Below are 19,228 nucleotides of genomic sequence, written 5' to 3' on the forward strand. Positions count from 1 at the left end.
CCACCTTTATCATACTTGACTGTGTGTTCTTGGGTCTGTTCTTGGGTTCTCTTTTCTGTTCCATGTGTGGAGATGAATTCCTCTGTCAGTACCCTCCTATTTGATTTCTGGAATTTTAGAACATTGTTTAATGTCTGACAGCTTGTCCCTGCACACATACCTTTTTCTTTTTCCTTTTTTTTTTTTCCACATACCTTTTTCTTTAAGAATTTATTGATGATCCTTCCTGGGGACTTATTTTCTTTTCATAGCTCTCTTGGCTTATAAATTGCCATCTTTGGTTGGCAAGTGAAGCCGCGATTTTTTGGTGTCCCCTGCCTTCCCTCACAAACAACTTTCTATCCCCTCTGCAGTGGTGTCTTACCAGATCCTGCTTCCTCCTTCAGACTTGTCCCTACCCCAGTCCTTATGGGGCGCTGCACTGAATCACTGTTTTCTTTCACCAAATAATCCTTCATTAAAAAGTCCCAGATTGCTTGGGGTTGAGCAGGATGAGACTGGGACTGCCAATGGGTGGGTTTCTCTTTGGGGTGATAAAGTATTTTGGAATCAAACAGTGGTGATGGTTGCAACACCCTGTGACTCTGCTAAAAACCACTGAACTGCATGCTTGAGTAGGGTGAGTTTTAGGGTATAGAAGTCATGTCACAAAGCAGAATCCAAAACAAGCCCCAACAACAAGAGTCTCTCCGTGAAGGAGAAAGAATTCTTGGAACAAAACTAGGGCTAGTTCTTAGAAATCAAAACTCAGAACCTCCTGTCAGGGGAGACAAAAAGAAACCCCAAAGACTGGAAGCTGCCAGAGAAAGCACATCACTTTGCGGAAGGGAAAGACTCTTTTTTTTTTTTTTTACTCTTTCTTCTTTCTTTCTTTCTTTCTTTCTTTCTTTCTTTCTTTCTTTCTTTCTTTTCTTTCTTTCTTTCTTTTCTTCTTTCTTTTCTTTCTCTTTCTTTCTTTCTTTCTTTTTTTTCTTTTCTTTCTTTCTTCCTCTCTCTTTCTTTTAAATATTTGATTTGTTTATTCATGAGAGACACAGAGAGACACAGAGACACAGGCAGAGGGAGAAGCAGGCTCCCTGCAGAGAGCCCATGTGGGACTCGATCCCAGGACCCCACAATCACACCCTGAGCTGAAGACAAACAATCCACCACTGATCCCCTGGGCCTTCCCGGAAGATCTTTTTCTAACTGGAGTTAATGAAAAGCAGTTTTGCAAGAGATGAGATGCCGCTCTTCACATCCTGTTGCTGCTGCGGGCCGTAACCCTGCCACGCTGCTTCTCCCCCTGGTGGTCTGGGGCCCTTGACCCCGCACCTGCCGCGTCCCCGGAGCTCCTGCATTCGCTTTGCAAGCGCTCTTGCTCTTGGGCCAAGCCACTCTTGCAGTGTTTCCGATGCCCCCACCTGACTTCCTCTCCTGCTTGGTGCATCTGGGCCATGAGCCAGGCACCTCCGCCCCAATGCCCTCTCCGTCTCCAGACGCAGCCCGAGGCTTGCTTTCTAAAGTCCTCAAAGTCCATCAGTCCCTGGGCCTTCCGGGACCCAGGCCACCTCGATGTTATCAGGAGATCCTCTCCTTGGGCTTATCTCTGAGGCCAGATGTCCCCCCCCCCCTGCTGGCCACGCCTCTCACCGTGAGATCACTCCCTTCCTGCCACAGAGACACAAGAGATTCCCGTATCTCTGCCTCTTTTGCCATGTTGTCCCTAGTGTGAAGGGAACACGCCCCTCATCCTTTCTGGGGAAAAAAAAAACTAAGATTTGAAGTCAAAGCAAAACAGTCTTATCAGCTGCATGGGTGACACATGATTGCTTTTGTTGAACGCTGCATTTTGGGCCATAGTTTTTCGAGGAGGTAGGTGGTAGCCCATCGACACTCCAGAGGGCTTCCTTGTGAGTCTGTCCCCCAGACACCCTTGGGGGTGGCTCTGACTTTGGGGTTGGCGGGGAGAGAATCATTTCATGGCATCTTTCTTTCAACTCCAGTCTGGGGTCAGATGACCTTTCCTTTACACCAGGAGGCTTAGGAACTCAGTTCATGGTAAGGCCTCCAAACCCCAAAACGGAACTTAAGGTCTGGGGAATGGGTCCCAGAGAAGAGTGGAGCTGAACTCTTTCTTCTGGCTCCTTAAGGAGATGTGCTGGTACAGCTGGAGGGGATAGGATACTTGCCTGCTCGGTAGGGGAACCACTCAGTTCCCAGCCAGCCATGACCTTGGGGCACATGCTGTGCCAGCCTGGCTGGGTCCCCAAGAGCAAGATGATTGCTGAATGCTGTGGCTCTGGGATGTGAGGACTTCAGCCTCCTGTGTCTCCCTTAGGATAGGGCAAACTGGGACCATGCCCCGTTCTGGTTCCTGACCGAGTCCTTGGGGACCTAAGGAATGAGTCATCCAGAGCTCAGAAGAAGACCATGGATACATCCCATCACTTCTGGGGCTACGTGTCCAATGTCGGCTCCTTGTGGGCTTCATTGGGGTTCGAGCCCTCTTGTGCCCGTCAAGCCAGTGGCTGAGGCCAGGCTTACCATGAAAGCCCAGGGATGGGCAGACGATCCCTGTGGGTGAACTTTCTCATATGTGCAGAGGTGTGTGAAGGGGTGCAGGCGCCCCTGGAAGGAGACACCAGCCCAGCAGAGGGAGAGGCTCACACGTGTGGCCGCAGGCACTGTGTGCAGGCCATCCTGTCCATACTGTTCCCGTTGTGTCGGGCCAAGGTGGACAAGACTTCCTGTTGCACTTGCAGGTGATACAGGTTTTGGAGGGACAAAGTTGGCCAGTTGGTAACAGATTCCCAAAGATCTCCCTAGGCTCCAATGAAGGTCTGAAAGAGACATGGAGGGATCCCTGTGGTGAGAACTTAGGGTCCTGCCCTAGGGTTGCAGACGCCCCATGACGGCAGGCGGGGACCTGGAGGGAGCGCAGGTCGCGGTGACATGAGCCACATGAAGTTGTGTGAGCCGGGGCCCCAGGGGTGCAGAATGGATGCGACTACATCCAGAGCCAGGAGTGATCCAGGGGCCAGATGGGCCGGCCCTGTGATTCACTTGGTCCTTCTTCCCTGAGGTGCCAGGGGTCATGTGTTGGGCACCCAGCATGGAGCTGAGCTGGGTGGGTTCTGGGCGCCGTGTTTCAAGGTGAGGTAATTTGGAGCTTGTACAGAAGAGTGGCAGTAGATATCCAGTCACTAGGGGCGCCCCAAAGCCCTGCTGGTGGTTCACCAGGAAGCCAAACTGTGGCTGGGATGCATTCTCTTGAGCTGGTGGCTGGACTGGGGAAGGAGGGGGAAGGCGGCCTCTCTTGGCTCTGGAATGCACAGCAGGACCAGTGGGGGGAAGTGGGGGGAAGCCTTAGGGCTTGGTGTTTAGACAGCTGCCCCTAGTAGCAGCTGTCCTTTAAAGGGCTGCCTGGAAGAGCAGTGGGTCTCTGAGCAAAGCTAGCTGGGCTCCTCTTGGGACACCAGGCAGGCTGCTGCAAGAGGCACATTGAAGTTTCTCTGAGTGCCTAGAACAGGTTCTGGGGGGGGGGGTGTACTGCAGCGGGGGCCCTGGCAATGCAGAGGATGCTGACACTGTGTCACAACAGCAGTCGGGAGCTTGGAGCCTGAGGTCCAAAGACCACGTGGGCCTGACCTCAAGCGACAGCGGCCTCCTTCAACATGTTTGGTTCTGTGATGTGCATGTCCTCACCCAGGATGTTTTCTCTAAGTGCTCAGCCGTGTCCTGAGCACCTCCCATGTGCCACCCTGGAGCTGGGCCGTGGGAACAGGTGAAGTGGTCCCTGCCCCTGGGGACCCAGTGCAGCCTGGGGAAGGGCCAGGGCGAGATGCGAGTAAGCTGGAGCTCACGCAGAGGGCCCAGGCAGGGGAGTCAGCCCGGGAGGGCTGTTTGTCACTTGAACCTCCGAGCCTTCCTACGCGATGTGCGCGGCATCCTGGGCTCTAAGAGGTTACAGTGACCCACTGTCATGCCTTGCACCCTGTGCTGGAGGATTGTGAAACTGGATTTGCTGAGAGAGCGTTTGCTGTCTGTGGAACACAAGGTGCACCCCCCGGCAGCAGGTCCCACGTGTGAGCTCCGCGCCCCACCTGTAGGTCAGGAAGCTGTAGCTGGTCTGCGGCTTCCCCTGGAGCACGCTGACAACCCCGCGCCGACGCTCTGCCTTCATCCTGTGCTGAGATTCACCAGGAAGCAGGGCTCCTGGCCAGGTTCTTGGCAATCACTTTCTTTGGCCCCAGTTGACAGCGGTGCCTGTGGACCGGGCTCAGCCCATACGTAGGTTTTGGGTGTCAGCCTGCGAGAGCTTTATGTTTTTAAAAATTAGTTGTCAGCATTTACAAATCCCAAGAGGTTTCATGTAGGAACCTGGAGGTCAAGCTTTTCTGGGAAAACTGGATCTTCCAATCTGGGACTTCCATCCTCAAGAGCAGTAATTGTCCGGGAGGAATAGCAGGTGCCTTCCTAGATGGGGTCTAGGCCCTCCCCCTCCATTTTTGTTTTGTTTCTCCGACACTGAGGCCCAGTGTTGGTGGCTCTTTATCACAGTACCTGTGCTGGTTTTGATCTTATACTTTGCCTCCTCCTTTCATGTACCCCCTCCCTAAACCCCAGAGATACTCATCCTGGGACAAAGGCCTTCATGATTTCTTAGGTCTCCAGACTCTACTATGTTGCATCTGAGATGAGGCTTAATTACCAGCTGCTTTGGGGAGCTCCTGGGTTCCCAGAGCACTGCCTTCGTACATTTGTTAACGTCCCTAATGTAGCCACGTCCCAGTGCAGACGTCATCTGATTCCTTCCTTTGAAGACGCTCTCATGGTGACCAGAGCCACGTTGTGGTCATTGTCTTCTGCCGTAGCAGTGAGCCGGGGCCGCGCTATCAGTACTGTTTGCTGAATCTGATTACACCCAACAATTATTTGGCCACCCAGATTGCCAAGTGTGATGGAAACGGTTTCCTGGAACATGAGATGAGATTGCTCTTTATTATTATTTCCCAGATCACTAAGCCTAGAATGATTTGGTTTTGCATTTAGCTCCTGGACCTAATCAGTTTGAAGTCCTTCCTGTGCTGGAAGGCTCCACCTCTCTGGAGGGCTTGATGGCTTGCATTAGTGCGTACGGAGGTACAGGGAGGCTGCTGGATCCTTGAAGGGGCAACATCACCCTTAGCTGCATGCTGGTGGGCAGCAGGGACAGGCAGGGCCTCAGGCCCTGTGCACTTTGAGTAGCCTGACCCTCTAGTAGGTAGCGTGCATGTCTAGCTTACGCAGTCCTATGATCGCAGACAAAGCAGCGTTCACCATTTGTGGGCAAGGCTTAGAATCAAATCTGGTACAGCAGAGCTCAAGAAGAACACTAAAAGTATGAAGTTTGAAAAGCCGTCTTTCGAAGAGATTGTCCTACTGTCCTGATAGCAGATGGGGACCACAGGGAGCTGATAGAGACAGGCCCCTATCAGGGGCAGCTGGGCTGGTCTGACTCGAAGAGGGCTTTCTGTTCAATGCAGAGACGACTTTCAAGGCAGCCACTCCACCAGCTGCTGGAAATTGGCCCAGGCTTGGCCCAGGGGTGCCAGGTCTCTGGGAGAGCATGGAACCTTGGACATGACAATGCCAGTCATGTGACTTGGCCACCCCAAAAATGACCACATAGACATTTATTATTTTTTTTAGGCATGGAAAGATGCTCATAAAGCTAGTTGAAAGAAGCAGGATGTAGAACAATAGTATAAACCCATGTTTTGTTTTGTTTTCTTAAAATCTCATGCACGTGCATTGATCTGTGTGTGTGTGTAAACTTGTGTGTATAAACTTACAGGAGGAGGTCACCATGGTCATTTTCTGAGTGATGGGGTTTGGAATCATTTCAATTTTGTTCTATGTCCTTCATGTTCCCCATTTTTTTTTCAATGCTCGTGTCTTACCTCTGTGGTAAAGCAACACGGGGGTGAGGCCGGGGGTGGGTGGCACCGTGCTCATGGCCCATGGGGGCTCTCAGGGACCAGCTCCCACGGCGCAGTGTGCCCACACCAGGCCGTGTGTGAAGCTGCCACCAGGCAAGATGGAGCTGCTGATAGAGGAATGAATTTCATTTCTGGAGCATCTCAGCAGCTTTGTGAGGCCGGATAAAGCAGGTGGGGTCCAGTCTGGACCCGTCAGCCGCCGGATATTAGCTGCTTGGGTGCAGGCCCAGGGCTTCTCTCATCGGCTCTAATCACCATCGTGGTGTCTGACAATTATTACTTTTTCTAACACTTGACTGATAATCAATACTGATAAGGTGTCCTTTTCATAAATTTACAGGCATTGCTTTCTTGCCAGCTAGTATCTCTTATCTCATTGGAACCAATATTTTTGGGATGCTCGCACACAAAATGGGGAGGTAAGATGAAATGCGGACAACGCTCACTCTGTCATAATAATGTAGCTTTAAAAAAAATAATAATGTAGCTTTTTAAAGCAAATTCTAGATGTTTCTACCTTAGTTATCAGAAGCAATTGTTTTGATTTCTGTTGAAAATTTGGCCTGGGGAAAAAAACCTAGAGTGGTCATTTATTAAAGGCACTGTTTTTTGTTTTTTTTTTTTTGTTTGTTTTTTTGATAGGTGGCTTTGTGCTCTTCTAGGAATGATAATTGTTGGAATCAGCATTTTATGTGTGAGTAAAAGATGGTATTTGACAAGCGGCAATGATCTGTAAATAAAACTTTTGCTTTGGGCAAGAATCCCCAGGAAACCTTTAATAGCTGTTTGAAATTTGTTGACATTTGTTTTTATTATGTCTTCCATTTTCCTCAACTTTTTTTTTATCGTCTGACACATTTTGGACAAGATTCTCCAAGGGATATTTATATTTTATGTCAGCTGGAGGTTATTTAGTATGTTTTGTTGGATAGTGTACATGTCACTACCTACTCCACCCCCATCATCTTAAACATTACAGTGTCTTAAAACACTTTCAGATAACTAGCCGGAAACAATAGCAAGATGTTTTTCTAGAATAAAACACCTTCTACCAATGACCAGTATCTACCCTAAGTGAGGCCTTCTGGTCCTTGTCAGAAATGGAGTGTGGTCAAGGCCAACCTCAACTATAGCAGTTAGCGAGTTTTTCTTGGTGGTCACAAAATCCCATTTCAGCTTCAACTCAAAGACTTGGAGAACCTGATTCTCCCCAAACTCCATCCACCTCCTTCCCCCCATTTCCTTCAGAAGGGAATACACACACCAGGCTAGAGAAATTATGTCTTTTATATTTTCCCAGATTTACCATTGGATGTCATGATTCTAGTGTAATGTTTATTTCCTCTCACAGATTCCTTTTGCCAAAAACATCTATGGACTCATAGCTCCCAACTTTGGAGTTGGTTTTGCAATTGGTAAGTCTTGTAACCTTAGGCCTAAATTTAAAACTTTGTTTCCCCCATTACTAGGAAGGATTTCCTCTTATTTGGGCAGACTGTCGTTCCTCAACCTAAAATTTCTGGAAGCTCGAGCAGAGGCTGTGGGCAGCCAAGCTCAAGTACAGCCTGTTGATTGTCTACAGACAGATCCTTGCTTCTCTGTACTAGTCATTTATTTCCTGAAAACCAGTATTTTTAAAAGCCTGATATTTACAGAAGCAAACGGATACTCCGTTGCTGCTCTTGGGCAAACAAGAGAATCCCTCAACCAGAGCACGTGTGTTTGGGCTCAGATCTGTGCACAGACCTGCTCCAGTGAATCTGGGGGACAGAGATTGCACATGTAGTTTTTTATAAGGTTTGGTGTAGAAGAGGTGGGCTGATGTATTCATGATTACGTGTGCTGCGGAATCACTGGCAAAGGGGATGAGTATTTGAAATGCGAGGAACAAGAACATATTAAGAACAGACTTGTGAATATTTTGGGTAAAGAGTCTACATTTGTTTCTCTTTTGTAATATACAGATGGGTCATACTAGAAATCAATGCTAAATCTATCACAGGCAAAAGGCAAGAATTGAATCTTTGAGTGGGTACTGTGGAAAGAGAGAAAGGAGCCCCAGGTGGGCTTAGGTTTATCCTCCCCACAGCACCTACCTACTCCAGTGGTGTCAGTGACAGCTGTAATTTATTTTTCAACTCTTTGGGGCCCATCCAAGTCTTCTGTCCATTTTATTCACCCCATGTCCCCAGCACCTTCCACATATTAGGGGATCACCAAATATGAATTGAATGAAAGAAACTTCCCTCCTCTTCTTGCCATCTAGTTGGTGAAGAAGAGGGGACTAAGATTTGAGTACTCTGCTGGAGGTGTTGTCCACAGAGACAGTCTTGTCTTAGCCCATCATTATCTGCACCATTTTATGGATGGGTAAGCCAGTGTTCAGAGAGACGAGGAATGGCCATGCTCACCCTGCCAGGGACTTGAGCCCAGAACTCTGAACACACATGCTCTTTCTTTGTGCTGCCTGTCCCTGACTGTTGAAGGAACAGGAGATTCTAATGTGGCCTTGGTGGTGTGTGTGTGTATGTGTGTGTGTGTGTGAGCCCCAGATTAGCAGACCTCTTTATCTGTTCCTGAGCAGGCTAGGGTCACCCCCCTCCCAAGGCCTCTACATATTCTAATTCCTTCCTGTCTTCCCTGATATTTTCCAGCTTCTTATGGTCCACATGTGAGGCCAGGGCGTGTGGATGGGGAGGGGGTGTATGAGTCTTATAGGTGTGCCCCCTGGGTGAAGGTAAGGGGCCTATCGACTAGAAGAGAGTTATTCTGGATAGCAGCAGCTCGAAGTGAGTGAGGGTGCCACACAGCCAGTAGCCAGTGCTCCACTCAATGTGAAGCCTGGCCTGTGAGTCACCAGAGGGCTGGGTGCCCTCCCCAGGAAGATGAGCCCTTCAGACAGTGGAGGCCAGATGGGGTAAGGTGGCCTGGGTTCCAGTCCCAGCTCAGTGACCTGCAGTCTGTCTTTAGTGAAGGGTATGACTTAGGCAGCCTGCCTCAAGACTCACAGGTGGTGATGACAATTGGGGAAGAGCTGGTGGGCTTGTGAGGTTAGGACACAGTCCCTGGTATTCCCCGCATTTTCGGGTTACATCCGTTTTCCACAGACCATGTTCCCTAACTGTCCACAGGAATGGTGGATTCGTCAATGATGCCCATCATGGGCTACCTGGTCGACCTGCGGCATGTGTCTGTCTACGGCAGTGTGTATGCCATTGCAGATGTGGCGTTCTGTATGGGATATGCCATAGGTAAGGATGCGGGCTTTCAAAGCAACTGTTTAGCTTAATGGATGGTAATGCTGATTGAAAATTATTTAACTTTTTGTATCTTTCTATCTATGAGACATCTGGAGAGAGCTTGATCTAATTCTCTGTTTCCTGAAAGGTCCTTCTGCTGGTGGGGCTATCGCAAAGGCAATTGGATTTCCATGGCTCATGACCATTATTGGAATAATTGATATTCTTTTTGCTCCTCTCTGCTTTTTTCTTCGAAGTCCACCTGCCAAGGAAGAAAAGATGGTAAGAAAATTTTAGGATGCAGTCAAGTGTTTCTTGGTCTTCTGGATAGTTTCTCCATGACTTAGTTATAAAATATATTCTGCTCCTTTTGGGCAGAACTCCCTAAACATAAATGGTAACAGTTCCTTTTGAGTTTATACCACTTAGGCCATACTTCCTTTACTAATCAAGCATTATGTTTATAAATATGAAGAATGAAATGACTTTTGTTTGTAGGTTGGCAGTCTGTACAGCTCTTTTGTCAGCCAGACATGGGGTAGTTCAATGTAATTTTCTTTAGTTCTTAAAAATCTTGATTTTTTTTTCCACCTGCACCCAGATTAGCCATTTTTGATGCTATGTGTTTTTCTCCTAAGCCTTACTGCTTTTAGTAATGGTGTTTTAGTCCTTGCTACATAAGCTTCTGGAAATGGTTTTGGTGTAGATAACAGAGCATTTTGGAAAACTATTGTATATGTATCTTTGGGCACACGTGAGCATAGGTAACCTTTAAATTAACAATTTCATAACCAGAATCATAACTAGATGAAAGATACACTATTGAGTAGAAGGCGTTCCTCTTCTGAACAGATTTACTTACTGATTCTAAGTATTGATACCTTGTAGTGAAGTTTTTAAAACCTCACATGGTGATGGGTACTCATCTAGCTGGAAGAAGAGTGATTTAGATTAAGAATGAATGAGATAGGGATCCCTGGGTGGCGCAGCGGTTTGGCGCCTGCCTTTGGCCCAGGGCGCGATCCTGGAGACCCGGGATCGAATCCCACGTTGGGCTCCCGGTGCATGGAGCCTGCTTCTCCCTCTGCCTGTGTCTCTGCCTCTCTCTCATTCTATGTGACTATCATAAATAAATAAAAATCAAAAAAAAATTTAAAAAAAAAAAAAAGAATGAATGAGATAACCAGGCGAGGAGAGACAGTATTTTGTGATTATGAGTGGCTATGTAATGTTGTAATGTTCTCTTGGGGGTACATCAGAAGTTCTGATGGTTGAACTGAAATGGGTCTTGGTGCTTTGGCATTTCTTGAACTGCCCTTTTATGATTTTCCCCCAAAAGTGGGTTCAAAAACAATCACAGACTGTAAAGTTTAGGTTATGTGCAGCCATTTATTTATTTGGTGCATTCTTTGTATTCATCAATTCCTTCAATATATTTTAAAAATATATTCAGCATGGAGCACTGGTCTTATGCCCTTTATTATATAGGGTGTAACTAGGTAATTTTGAATTACTTATGATCCATTCAACTGAAAGGAGTGGAAGGTGTTGTGGAAATGTTCCAATGAAAACCACCCTTTTTTTCCTTCCTCTTGCTTAAATGCCTCTAGTTCTGAGCAACCATAGTGCTTTTATTGTTCATCTGACTTGTCTTTCAGCCTGACCCCCACAGGGTACCTTGTGCAAATCAGAGTCAGAAAATTCTCAGTGCAATGACTAAAAATTGTCATTCCTTGCCATCAAATCAATTTGATTAAGGCCAAATGAAGGTTACTCCCAACTCTCTCTACCAAAAAAAGATAAATCATCTACAGATGCTCCTGCCACCCAGGAGACTGTTTAAGATTCTTGGGAGATAGTGAAGGGCTAGCATGGCCTTGGCACCAAACTGTCAGCTGGGGAAATGAGAGCACCTGCCTCATTGGGTTGCTCAGTGGACTCAGCGGAGAATCCCACAGAGTGCTTAGCCCCGTGCTTAGCACACAGTAAATGCTCAGTAAATGTGTTACTATTTCTACTACCACCCCACACTTGTTTCTAGCTTTTACCTAACACTCTGATTTACTGTCAGCCCAGAGGTCCCCTGTATCCACCCAAGGCCCCTCTGTGAGGCGAGAGCTTCCTTTTGCTCCTGAGACCCCAGAACTGCCGAACGGGCTTCCGTAGCCAAGCAGCAGACGTTAGCAGCTGTTGTGTTATCTGTGTGTCAGCAGCAGCGTGATGGCTTATCTGAGGTGTTGGAGGAAATGAGTGAGGGCTGAGGATGAGCAGGGGGGGTCCCCCCTGGCAGGGGCAGGAGGCAGGCCCTGGTGTGTCTTCTCTTCCCTCTTGTAAATCAGGGCTTTAGTTCACTTAAAAATGCCAAAGGAAGTGGAAGAGACAATGTAAAGCCAAAGCAACAATTGCAGGCTTCCAGAAAGCCACTTTCACTATAAAATGTCAAAATCCTTAATAAATGCCTAGCAAGAGGAATCATTAAAAACTTGAGAAAATGTGCATCTCGCTGCCCATAATTGCTGCCCATGATTGCAGGTATCTCACTGGGTTCCATTTGCCCAGTGTAATGGTAACGTCTGAGGATGGCCAGCGGCTGCTGCCTTCTCGTGGAGCAAGCAGAGCAGGAAGGAACCTAATGATCAAGGGGTGTGAGGCGGGGACAGCAGTGTGCCATGGAGGAGAGAATTGATTACTGCCCACTTGAGAAAATCCAATACTGACCGGTGCTGGCCTTCAGGATGAGCAGTTACCAAATGCAGGGGGACAGGAAAGCTGGAATAAGACCTATAAACCATAAAAAATAATTCTTTCATTAAGCAGCATTCTGAAAATGCCGTGTTTGGACTTAAGCTCTTTTATATTAAAGATCGAATACTGTTTTCATGGGGCCGCAATTCTAGAAGCATGAACTGGTGTGGCAGCACTTGAGCTTTTCTTCTATTTGGTACTTTTTTCAAGATTTTATCCATTCATCAGAGTGAGAGAGAGCACACATGTGCAGGGGGAGGGGCAGAGGGAGAGGGAGAAGCAGACTCCCCGCAGCAGGGAGCCCGATATGGGGCTCGGTCCCAGGAACCCCGAGATCATGACGAACTGAAGGCAGACACTTAACCGACTGAGCCTCCCAGGCGCCCGTTTGTTTATTATGAAATAATCAGTACGGGTGGAGGAAAAAGCCTATTTGTTACTCAGGTCCCTCTGCAAGTTAAGAAATGCCCATTCTGCCATTTGAGGCCAGCTGTGGTTTAGTTGCACACAATGACAAGCAGCCCATGACTCTCAGAACATCCAGTTGAGAATTAGCTGTGTGCTGATAGGGATATTTTTTTTCAGATTTGAAGAATTATTTTTGAAGATAGGGCACATTTTTTTATATCTTACTCCTGAAGTTTCTAGTTGTGGCCCAGACAGGAAAGTCGGTGTTTGAGATTGCAGCTTGCTTTTCCTGGGTGACTCTGGGCTCTCTCAATAGTTGTTCCAGAGAATCTTTTCTGAATGCAGGGAGCCAGGCAAGGACCTACATGTTATAATCTATTTATAGAAATGTGTCCCTTTGCAGGGCATTTACATAGTAGATATGTAAAAAGATCACTAATTTTTTTTTTTTTTAGATATGGTAAATAAAACTTTCAAGCATTCAAACTGGCATCTCAAAATCTTGAAGTCTGGAGGGCTTACTCAGTGCTTGTACTGTATCCCAGCTGTGTGTTTGCCTAATTTGTATACTTCATTTAGTCCAACAACGGTTTTACCACTTTGGAGATCCTCACTCTGCTCGGTGTCTGATAGGAAGCCAAGCATTTGGCAGGGGTTCAACTCTCAGTAACTGGACTCTGCTCTGAATTCAAACACTCTCCTACTTTCTCTCTGGTCTTCAGTAGAGTCAGACGTGCCTTGTTTCCCCAGCAGAGGGCTGGCTTCAATTACCTGGCGGCTCCCTGAACCGGGTTCTTCCTGGCCCTTGTGCACTTGACTTACCCACTTGACCTTCACCCCTCTTTGTTCCTGGCACTTTGGGAATATTACATCTGCTGTCTGGCTTATAACTTGTTATAAAAAGCAGAACTGTCACACAATCTTTCAAAAGAGGTTCAGGAGCCAGCAAACTAGGTTTTAAAAGCTACAAAACAGTATTTCAAAAAAAAAAAAAACCTTATTTATCTGAGATAGGCTTTGTGTACAAATGTGGTTTGGCTGCATTGATAACTTCTGACCACTGAAGTCTGTTTGATGCCATCACCAGTCTGATTGAACTTCTTCCCTTACAACACAGCTTTTTGAATCCATACTACGTGCCTGCCCAGTGTTAAGTTTTGGGGTCCTTAAGAAGTCTACATGTTATGCAGAGTTAGGTCTCAGGGCAAGAGAAAGCAGTTATGAGTAGGGTAGACTGATGGCTATCCCTCCCAAGGCTGTATTGCTGTGCATGGGCCAGTGATCAAGGCCCCTTACTTGGCCCTGCAGTCTGGCTCTGGTTGGACTTTCTAATAATATCTCACTGTGTGCCTCATCATCACCACATCTGTGGCGGCCAGGCTGGCTTAGTGTCCCTGGTTTTTATTTTATATTTGTTTTTTAGAGAGAGACTGAGAGTGAGCAAGTGTGCTAGCGGGTGAGAGGAGGGGTCAGAGGCTGAGGGAGAGAGAATTCCAGGCAGACTCCCTGGTGAGCATGGAGCCCAATGTGGGGCTCGAGCTCATAACCCTGAGATCATGACCTGAACTGAAATCAAGTCAGCCACTTAACTGATGGAACCACCGCAGTGCCCGTGTCCCTGTTCTACATAGTGGTTCACTGAGTGGATGATTCTTGCTGTGGACATCCTTCCCATCCTTCAAAGTTCAGCCTATATCCTATCTCCTCCGTACAGCTGTCCTTGAGCACTTCACCCACAGCGAGCATTCCACCTGTAAGTGCTGTGGCACCTGTCCTTCTCTCGCCATGAAGTCACTGATGCTCGTATAGGAGCTTAGGGGCATGGGAGCAGGTGCCCAGCAAGCTGTTGGCAGCCATACCGCTCTGCTATACTTCTAGAGTATACCATCTCACTGAGGCAGTGCTTCTCATGGCATGTAGACAGACACACACCATTGGCATGAAAGGTTAGGGGCCTGGGATTTCATGTTTAACTTCCCTCCCCCCAGTGATTCCTGTTTCTTTGAGGATCACTACCCTGGGGAGGTAAGACGTTGAGCTCTTTGGGGGTTAAACCTTTTGTGTATCAAGGACACATCCATATGGGGAGAATGGTCCTGGTGTACAGCATCTGTTGCCTCAGTTATTGAGTTTTAGAAATTGAGCTCTTTATTAAATACATATATTAATTCACTTGGCACAAAGCATTTAAAAAAAAAAGTTAAATTTGCAGCTGACAAGTTGAGCTGACAGCCTGACTTAGAGGGTCAAGGAAGTCGTTATCTTAACATATCACCCAAACAGATTTTAGAATTTCTCGGTAAGCGATAAATGGGTTAGCACTGAATGGAGTCAGAGAAGTTATCAAATGTGTGGGACAAGACCTGGGCGGGGAGTAACTGACAAACACCAAGATAGGTTGTAAGAGGTTAACATAAGATAAATTTTAACAGATAAAGGTTTCCATGTAGATTTTCACACTGCACTAAAAGGTATCGGGGGAATAGTTTATGTAGCGGAAACTCCAAAAGACACACCTCATAGGAGAATCTCCTTTAGTTGTACCAGTGTCCTGTTGTATGGTGTTTTGTATCCCTCTGCCTCTACCACGGAGCAGTGTGGGAACCGACTTTGGCATAAGGCTGGCTGGCACATCTCTGCCCCATTTTAGCTGTATGCCCATGGCCATGTTGTTTAACCTCTGTGCCTACACAGACAGTTATCAGCCTCCCACATAGAGTTCTCATGAAGCTGGGGTATTGCAGCAAGAACCCTCTGCGTGGTCCTGGCATGATAAGAGGCTGCTGTATTTGCAGACAGCATGCTTGGTCTGCACATTTTTCAAGAGGAGTAATGATTACAAGTATTTTTTGAGGATGTTTATCAATTGAGGAAAAATGGACTGTTTAGTTTTCAGTAACGAGAAGACACAAGATTTTTACGTTCCTAAGAGTTGGGTGGTTTTAAATTCTAAATTTGAGCTAGGGGAAGACATTTAGGATTTAGGGAGAGGTGCTGTGGAAATGCCACTTATGAAAAGACGTGACGTTTAGTGTAGGAAAACTTAAGGGGCCGTGGCAATGGTCTTTGTGAAAATGCCTGGAATTGGAACTGGCTCCAGATATAGAAACAATGGAGGGAGTTATCCTCAGGTCCATTTCCAACAGAAGTTCATCTCGTTAAGGGTGTAGTTCATCTTATTAAGGGTGTTGCCACTGTGAAAACCGTGAGCAGCAGTTGGACTGGGTGACCTCCAGGACCCCCTCCTCCATCCCAATTCCAAGATGCTAAATAGAACTCTTCCTAAATGTAGCCTGCATAGCCCTCGCCTCATAGCTTACAAGTTGCCCTAACTGGACTACATGATGGGGTCTCCCTGGCAGAGACCCCCTTCTATACTACCTTCTGTTATCTGGAATCCTCACAGACTGTGGAATGTGGAACTCCAGGGCTTCTGGGACAGACACCTGGCAGTTGCACCGCAGGCACCTGGCAGTTGCACCGGACTGGTTGACAGTGGGTGGCATTATCTATAGCTTTCCAACTCTAGTAATCCTTGAAAATAGTAGGTTATTTTATCTTTGTGAAACAGGGTTAATGTATCTGCACTTTGCTCTCTTCCAGGCTATTCTCATGGATCACAACTGCCCCATTAAGACCAAAATGTACACCCAGAATAATATCCAGTCATATCCAATCGGTGATGATGAAGAATCTGAAAGTGACTGAGATCCTCAAAAGTCATCAAAGTATTTAATTGTATAAAACCGTGTTTCCGGTGAAATGACTCCTCCAGAACTGTCTTAGTCATACCATTCACCCCTGGTGAAAGCAAAACAACCAGAGGTTATTCAGTCTTCTCCGTGGTTGTGATTGATTGCCAACAGCCTTATAAAGAAAAAGCAGCTTTTCTAGGGGTTTGTATAAATAGTGTTGAAAACTTTATTTTATGTATTTGATTTTATTAAATATTATACAATATATTTTGACGAAATAGATATAGTGTAAATCTATAAATATTTGAATCCAAATCAAATATAATTTTTAAAAAACTTACATTCATGAACACTTGGGCAAAAAAATCTTATATTTTTTTCTGAATACTGGTAATGAGTGTTTAAAATTAAAGCACACATTATCTCCGAGACACTTCCAACGCTGAGAAACTAGAAGGAAGTCTGAAAAATAGAATTAAATAAGACAGCATATGATGTAGTGACATTGAGTGGGGTTAACTTGTAATTACTATCAATATATTTATGAGCTAAAGGCTAGTTATCTCAAAGACAGAGGACAGGAACTTGAGCCGTCATTTTTTGGACTTACCCATAAATCGTAGCTGGCATTAATTTTCTACGGAATCATCTACCTGGAAACAGATGGTTATAAATTATATGTTTACAGGTCATGTGGTTGGCAGCAGACACTAAAGCCAATAGGAAAAAATAGTAAATGTTCTGAAAGCAGAGAAAAAGCACCCAAAGTATGTTATGAACTAGTGTTCCCTTTAAAATATATACTTGTCTTAGATGAAAGAAAATTGAGGGTAGATAACACCTTATACCATCAACTTTTAGAAATTTAAAAGGCTAATAGCTGCTATGTCAAAAAAATTAGACTACATTCTTGACCTGTTATGAGGTCATCCAAGTGTTCTCTAGGAACCTATTACATTTTGAATTGCAATTATTATTTTTTAGACTTCTGAAGGTTGTTCACATCAATGTGAAAACAAATTTTAAGATGAGAGGAGGAATGAAATTATCTTGAATTACATTAGGAAAACAGGTAAAAATAATAGGTCAGGACACATTCCCTTTCAGAAAAATCCTAGAAACATCTAGATCTGTCTATTATTATATCATCTAGTGCTGTGTAATGTGGTTTTTCTAAGCATGACAACATTGACGTGCCTTTTCAATTTAACAGCAAATACTGTGTTAGCACTGTCCGTTGACATCAGGTTTTGTATGAGATGTGATTGGAGTGTGCAGATAGTGTAGAATGTCTCAGATATTTGTTAATACTTGTTAATTCTGTAGCTTTGCAATCAACAAAAATTACCTAATGTCTGTACTTTGTTAAAATTGTGTTTCTGTTAACTTGGACAAGAAGCAAAGAACTTTAGACTAGCTAGTACTTGGTTTCCATTTGCTTTATGAAATTTTATGTGGGGCTTTGAAGGATTTGAAATCTGGCTTTCAAGTGCAGCGTGGTGGAAGAAAGGAAGTTTCCTACTCACATATTTGCACTGGGCAATTTACACAAATCTGTGACTTTGTAAGATGTCTCTAGAAGCACTCTCATATGGCTAATGTATGACGGCAGGACTGTTTTCTATTCCCACTGGGGAGACCCTTAAAGAACGTGCTACAGATCAATTCTCTTAGAGGGTTCATGGCTCCCCCTGACCAGTATACAATACTGAATGATTTATTCTAATTTCATTCTTGCCTTTAAGGCTTCAGTTCTTCAAGAATGACTGGTAGAGGCATGCCCACTGTTGATCTCTAGAGAGAACATAAAAAGACGTGAGTTTTTCAGAACTGTTTTGGGAGCAAAAGTATCTTTATTTGAGAGGGAAAAAAATTGCAAGGTCTTTTATATGACTAATATTCTGAGGTTAGCAAGACTGTGAAGTGAGGCTTTTTTTTTTTCTTTTAATGTGTGTATCAGAACTGTGAACATACAGCTCCCTGAATGTTTTCTTGAGCAGTGGTGGGTTATGTTTGTACCTACCAAAATAGATACAAAAACATTAATGAGGTAGCAAAGAATATTCAATTCTTTCAACTGCTAAGTGTATGTGCATACATGTTTTAGCCAGTTTCCTTAATAAATCTTCTGAACACTACTGTGCCTGTTTGTATTCCTTTATAAGCCAGACATGATCATTGGAATAACATGCATGAGGTATTGTTTTGACTGTGAATATCTAATTAAAAACTATTCTTCTCTGCTTGCAGGCATCAGGTAAAATTCAGGTTAGTCTGAACCCTACTTTTTGGCTTTAAATTGAAATCTGTAACTAGTCCCATGGTGTCAATGTGGAAAAGCCCAGTAAGTTATTCTTGCATTTCTAAAGTTAGACTGTTTTCCTGAGTGTTGTGAACAAATAACTCTATCTGACAGAAGTAACTAAGCTCTTCCACAAGGTGAGCCCACAGGGCCCTGGAATCTACACAACTCAGGGTGTGTACTTTCAGGCATGAGATTCACAGGTGTGAGAAAGAATGGCAGTTTTACTCAGAGGGACTCTAAACCTTCCCCAACCCTTTTAATTAAAGGAAAGCTATTATCTCAATTTAGAAAGAAAGACAATACATTTTTAAATTAAAGTGATTTTAAATTTATTCACTTTTAGGGAAATTAAAATCTTATCTTTATAAGCAATAGCCAAGTTATTTTCAAACTGCCTTTCAAAAAATCCAGATAAATTTAGAACTTGACCGTACCCTCCAATTTTCAGCTTTTTTTTTCTCTCTCAAAATCATAAAATGGCCAATAGGATCTCAGATACTCTGATACTCAAGAGTACAGGGCTTGATATTAGGAAATGTAGCATATTAATTCTGCTATCAAAATAATGCCAAAATGTTGTTCAGCTTGATTGTCTAACCTAGTTCTTCACCTAAATACCAGAAATACAGAAAGCAGTCTAATTCCTAATAAATAGCAGGGCCAATCCATACATCTGATATTTCACAGCTTACAAAAACAACCATAAAACCAGAACTTAATGCTTTTAGGCAAATTTCAAAATAGCAATTTTGTTTAGCAAAAGGGCATTTTGTGAAGAGCCTGATTGCCAAATTCAACCAGGCAGTAATTCCAGAGAGATGCAGCCATCACCTCTTTCAGATGTCAGTAAATGAAGATATTCTTGTTTTCTGT

At 45.0% G+C, this 19,228-nt stretch overlaps 1 protein-coding gene across 1 annotated transcript in view; it reads left to right on the top strand.

Annotated features, from left to right (window-relative positions):
- SLC18A2 (solute carrier family 18 member A2) overlaps nucleotides 1–18,668 on the top strand; it is a 38,826-nt gene extending 20,158 nt beyond the window's left edge. The window contains exons 11-16 of the mRNA XM_055346376.1: nucleotides 6,304–6,382; nucleotides 6,606–6,657; nucleotides 7,315–7,378; nucleotides 9,095–9,214; nucleotides 9,351–9,484; nucleotides 15,959–18,668. Of these exons, the coding sequence (XP_055202351.1) occupies nucleotides 6,304–6,382; nucleotides 6,606–6,657; nucleotides 7,315–7,378; nucleotides 9,095–9,214; nucleotides 9,351–9,484; nucleotides 15,959–16,063 (554 nt within the window). The 3' untranslated portion in view covers nucleotides 16,064–18,668. The remainder of the gene's footprint in view (nucleotides 1–6,303; nucleotides 6,383–6,605; nucleotides 6,658–7,314; nucleotides 7,379–9,094; nucleotides 9,215–9,350; nucleotides 9,485–15,958) is intronic.
- Nucleotides 18,669–19,228: the final 560 nt, after the last annotated feature.

Source organism: Nyctereutes procyonoides, unplaced genomic scaffold (genome assembly GCF_905146905.1).
Source record: "Nyctereutes procyonoides isolate TBG_1078 unplaced genomic scaffold, NYPRO_anot_genome, whole genome shotgun sequence".
NCBI classification, from domain to species: Eukaryota; Metazoa; Chordata; class Mammalia; order Carnivora; family Canidae; genus Nyctereutes; species Nyctereutes procyonoides.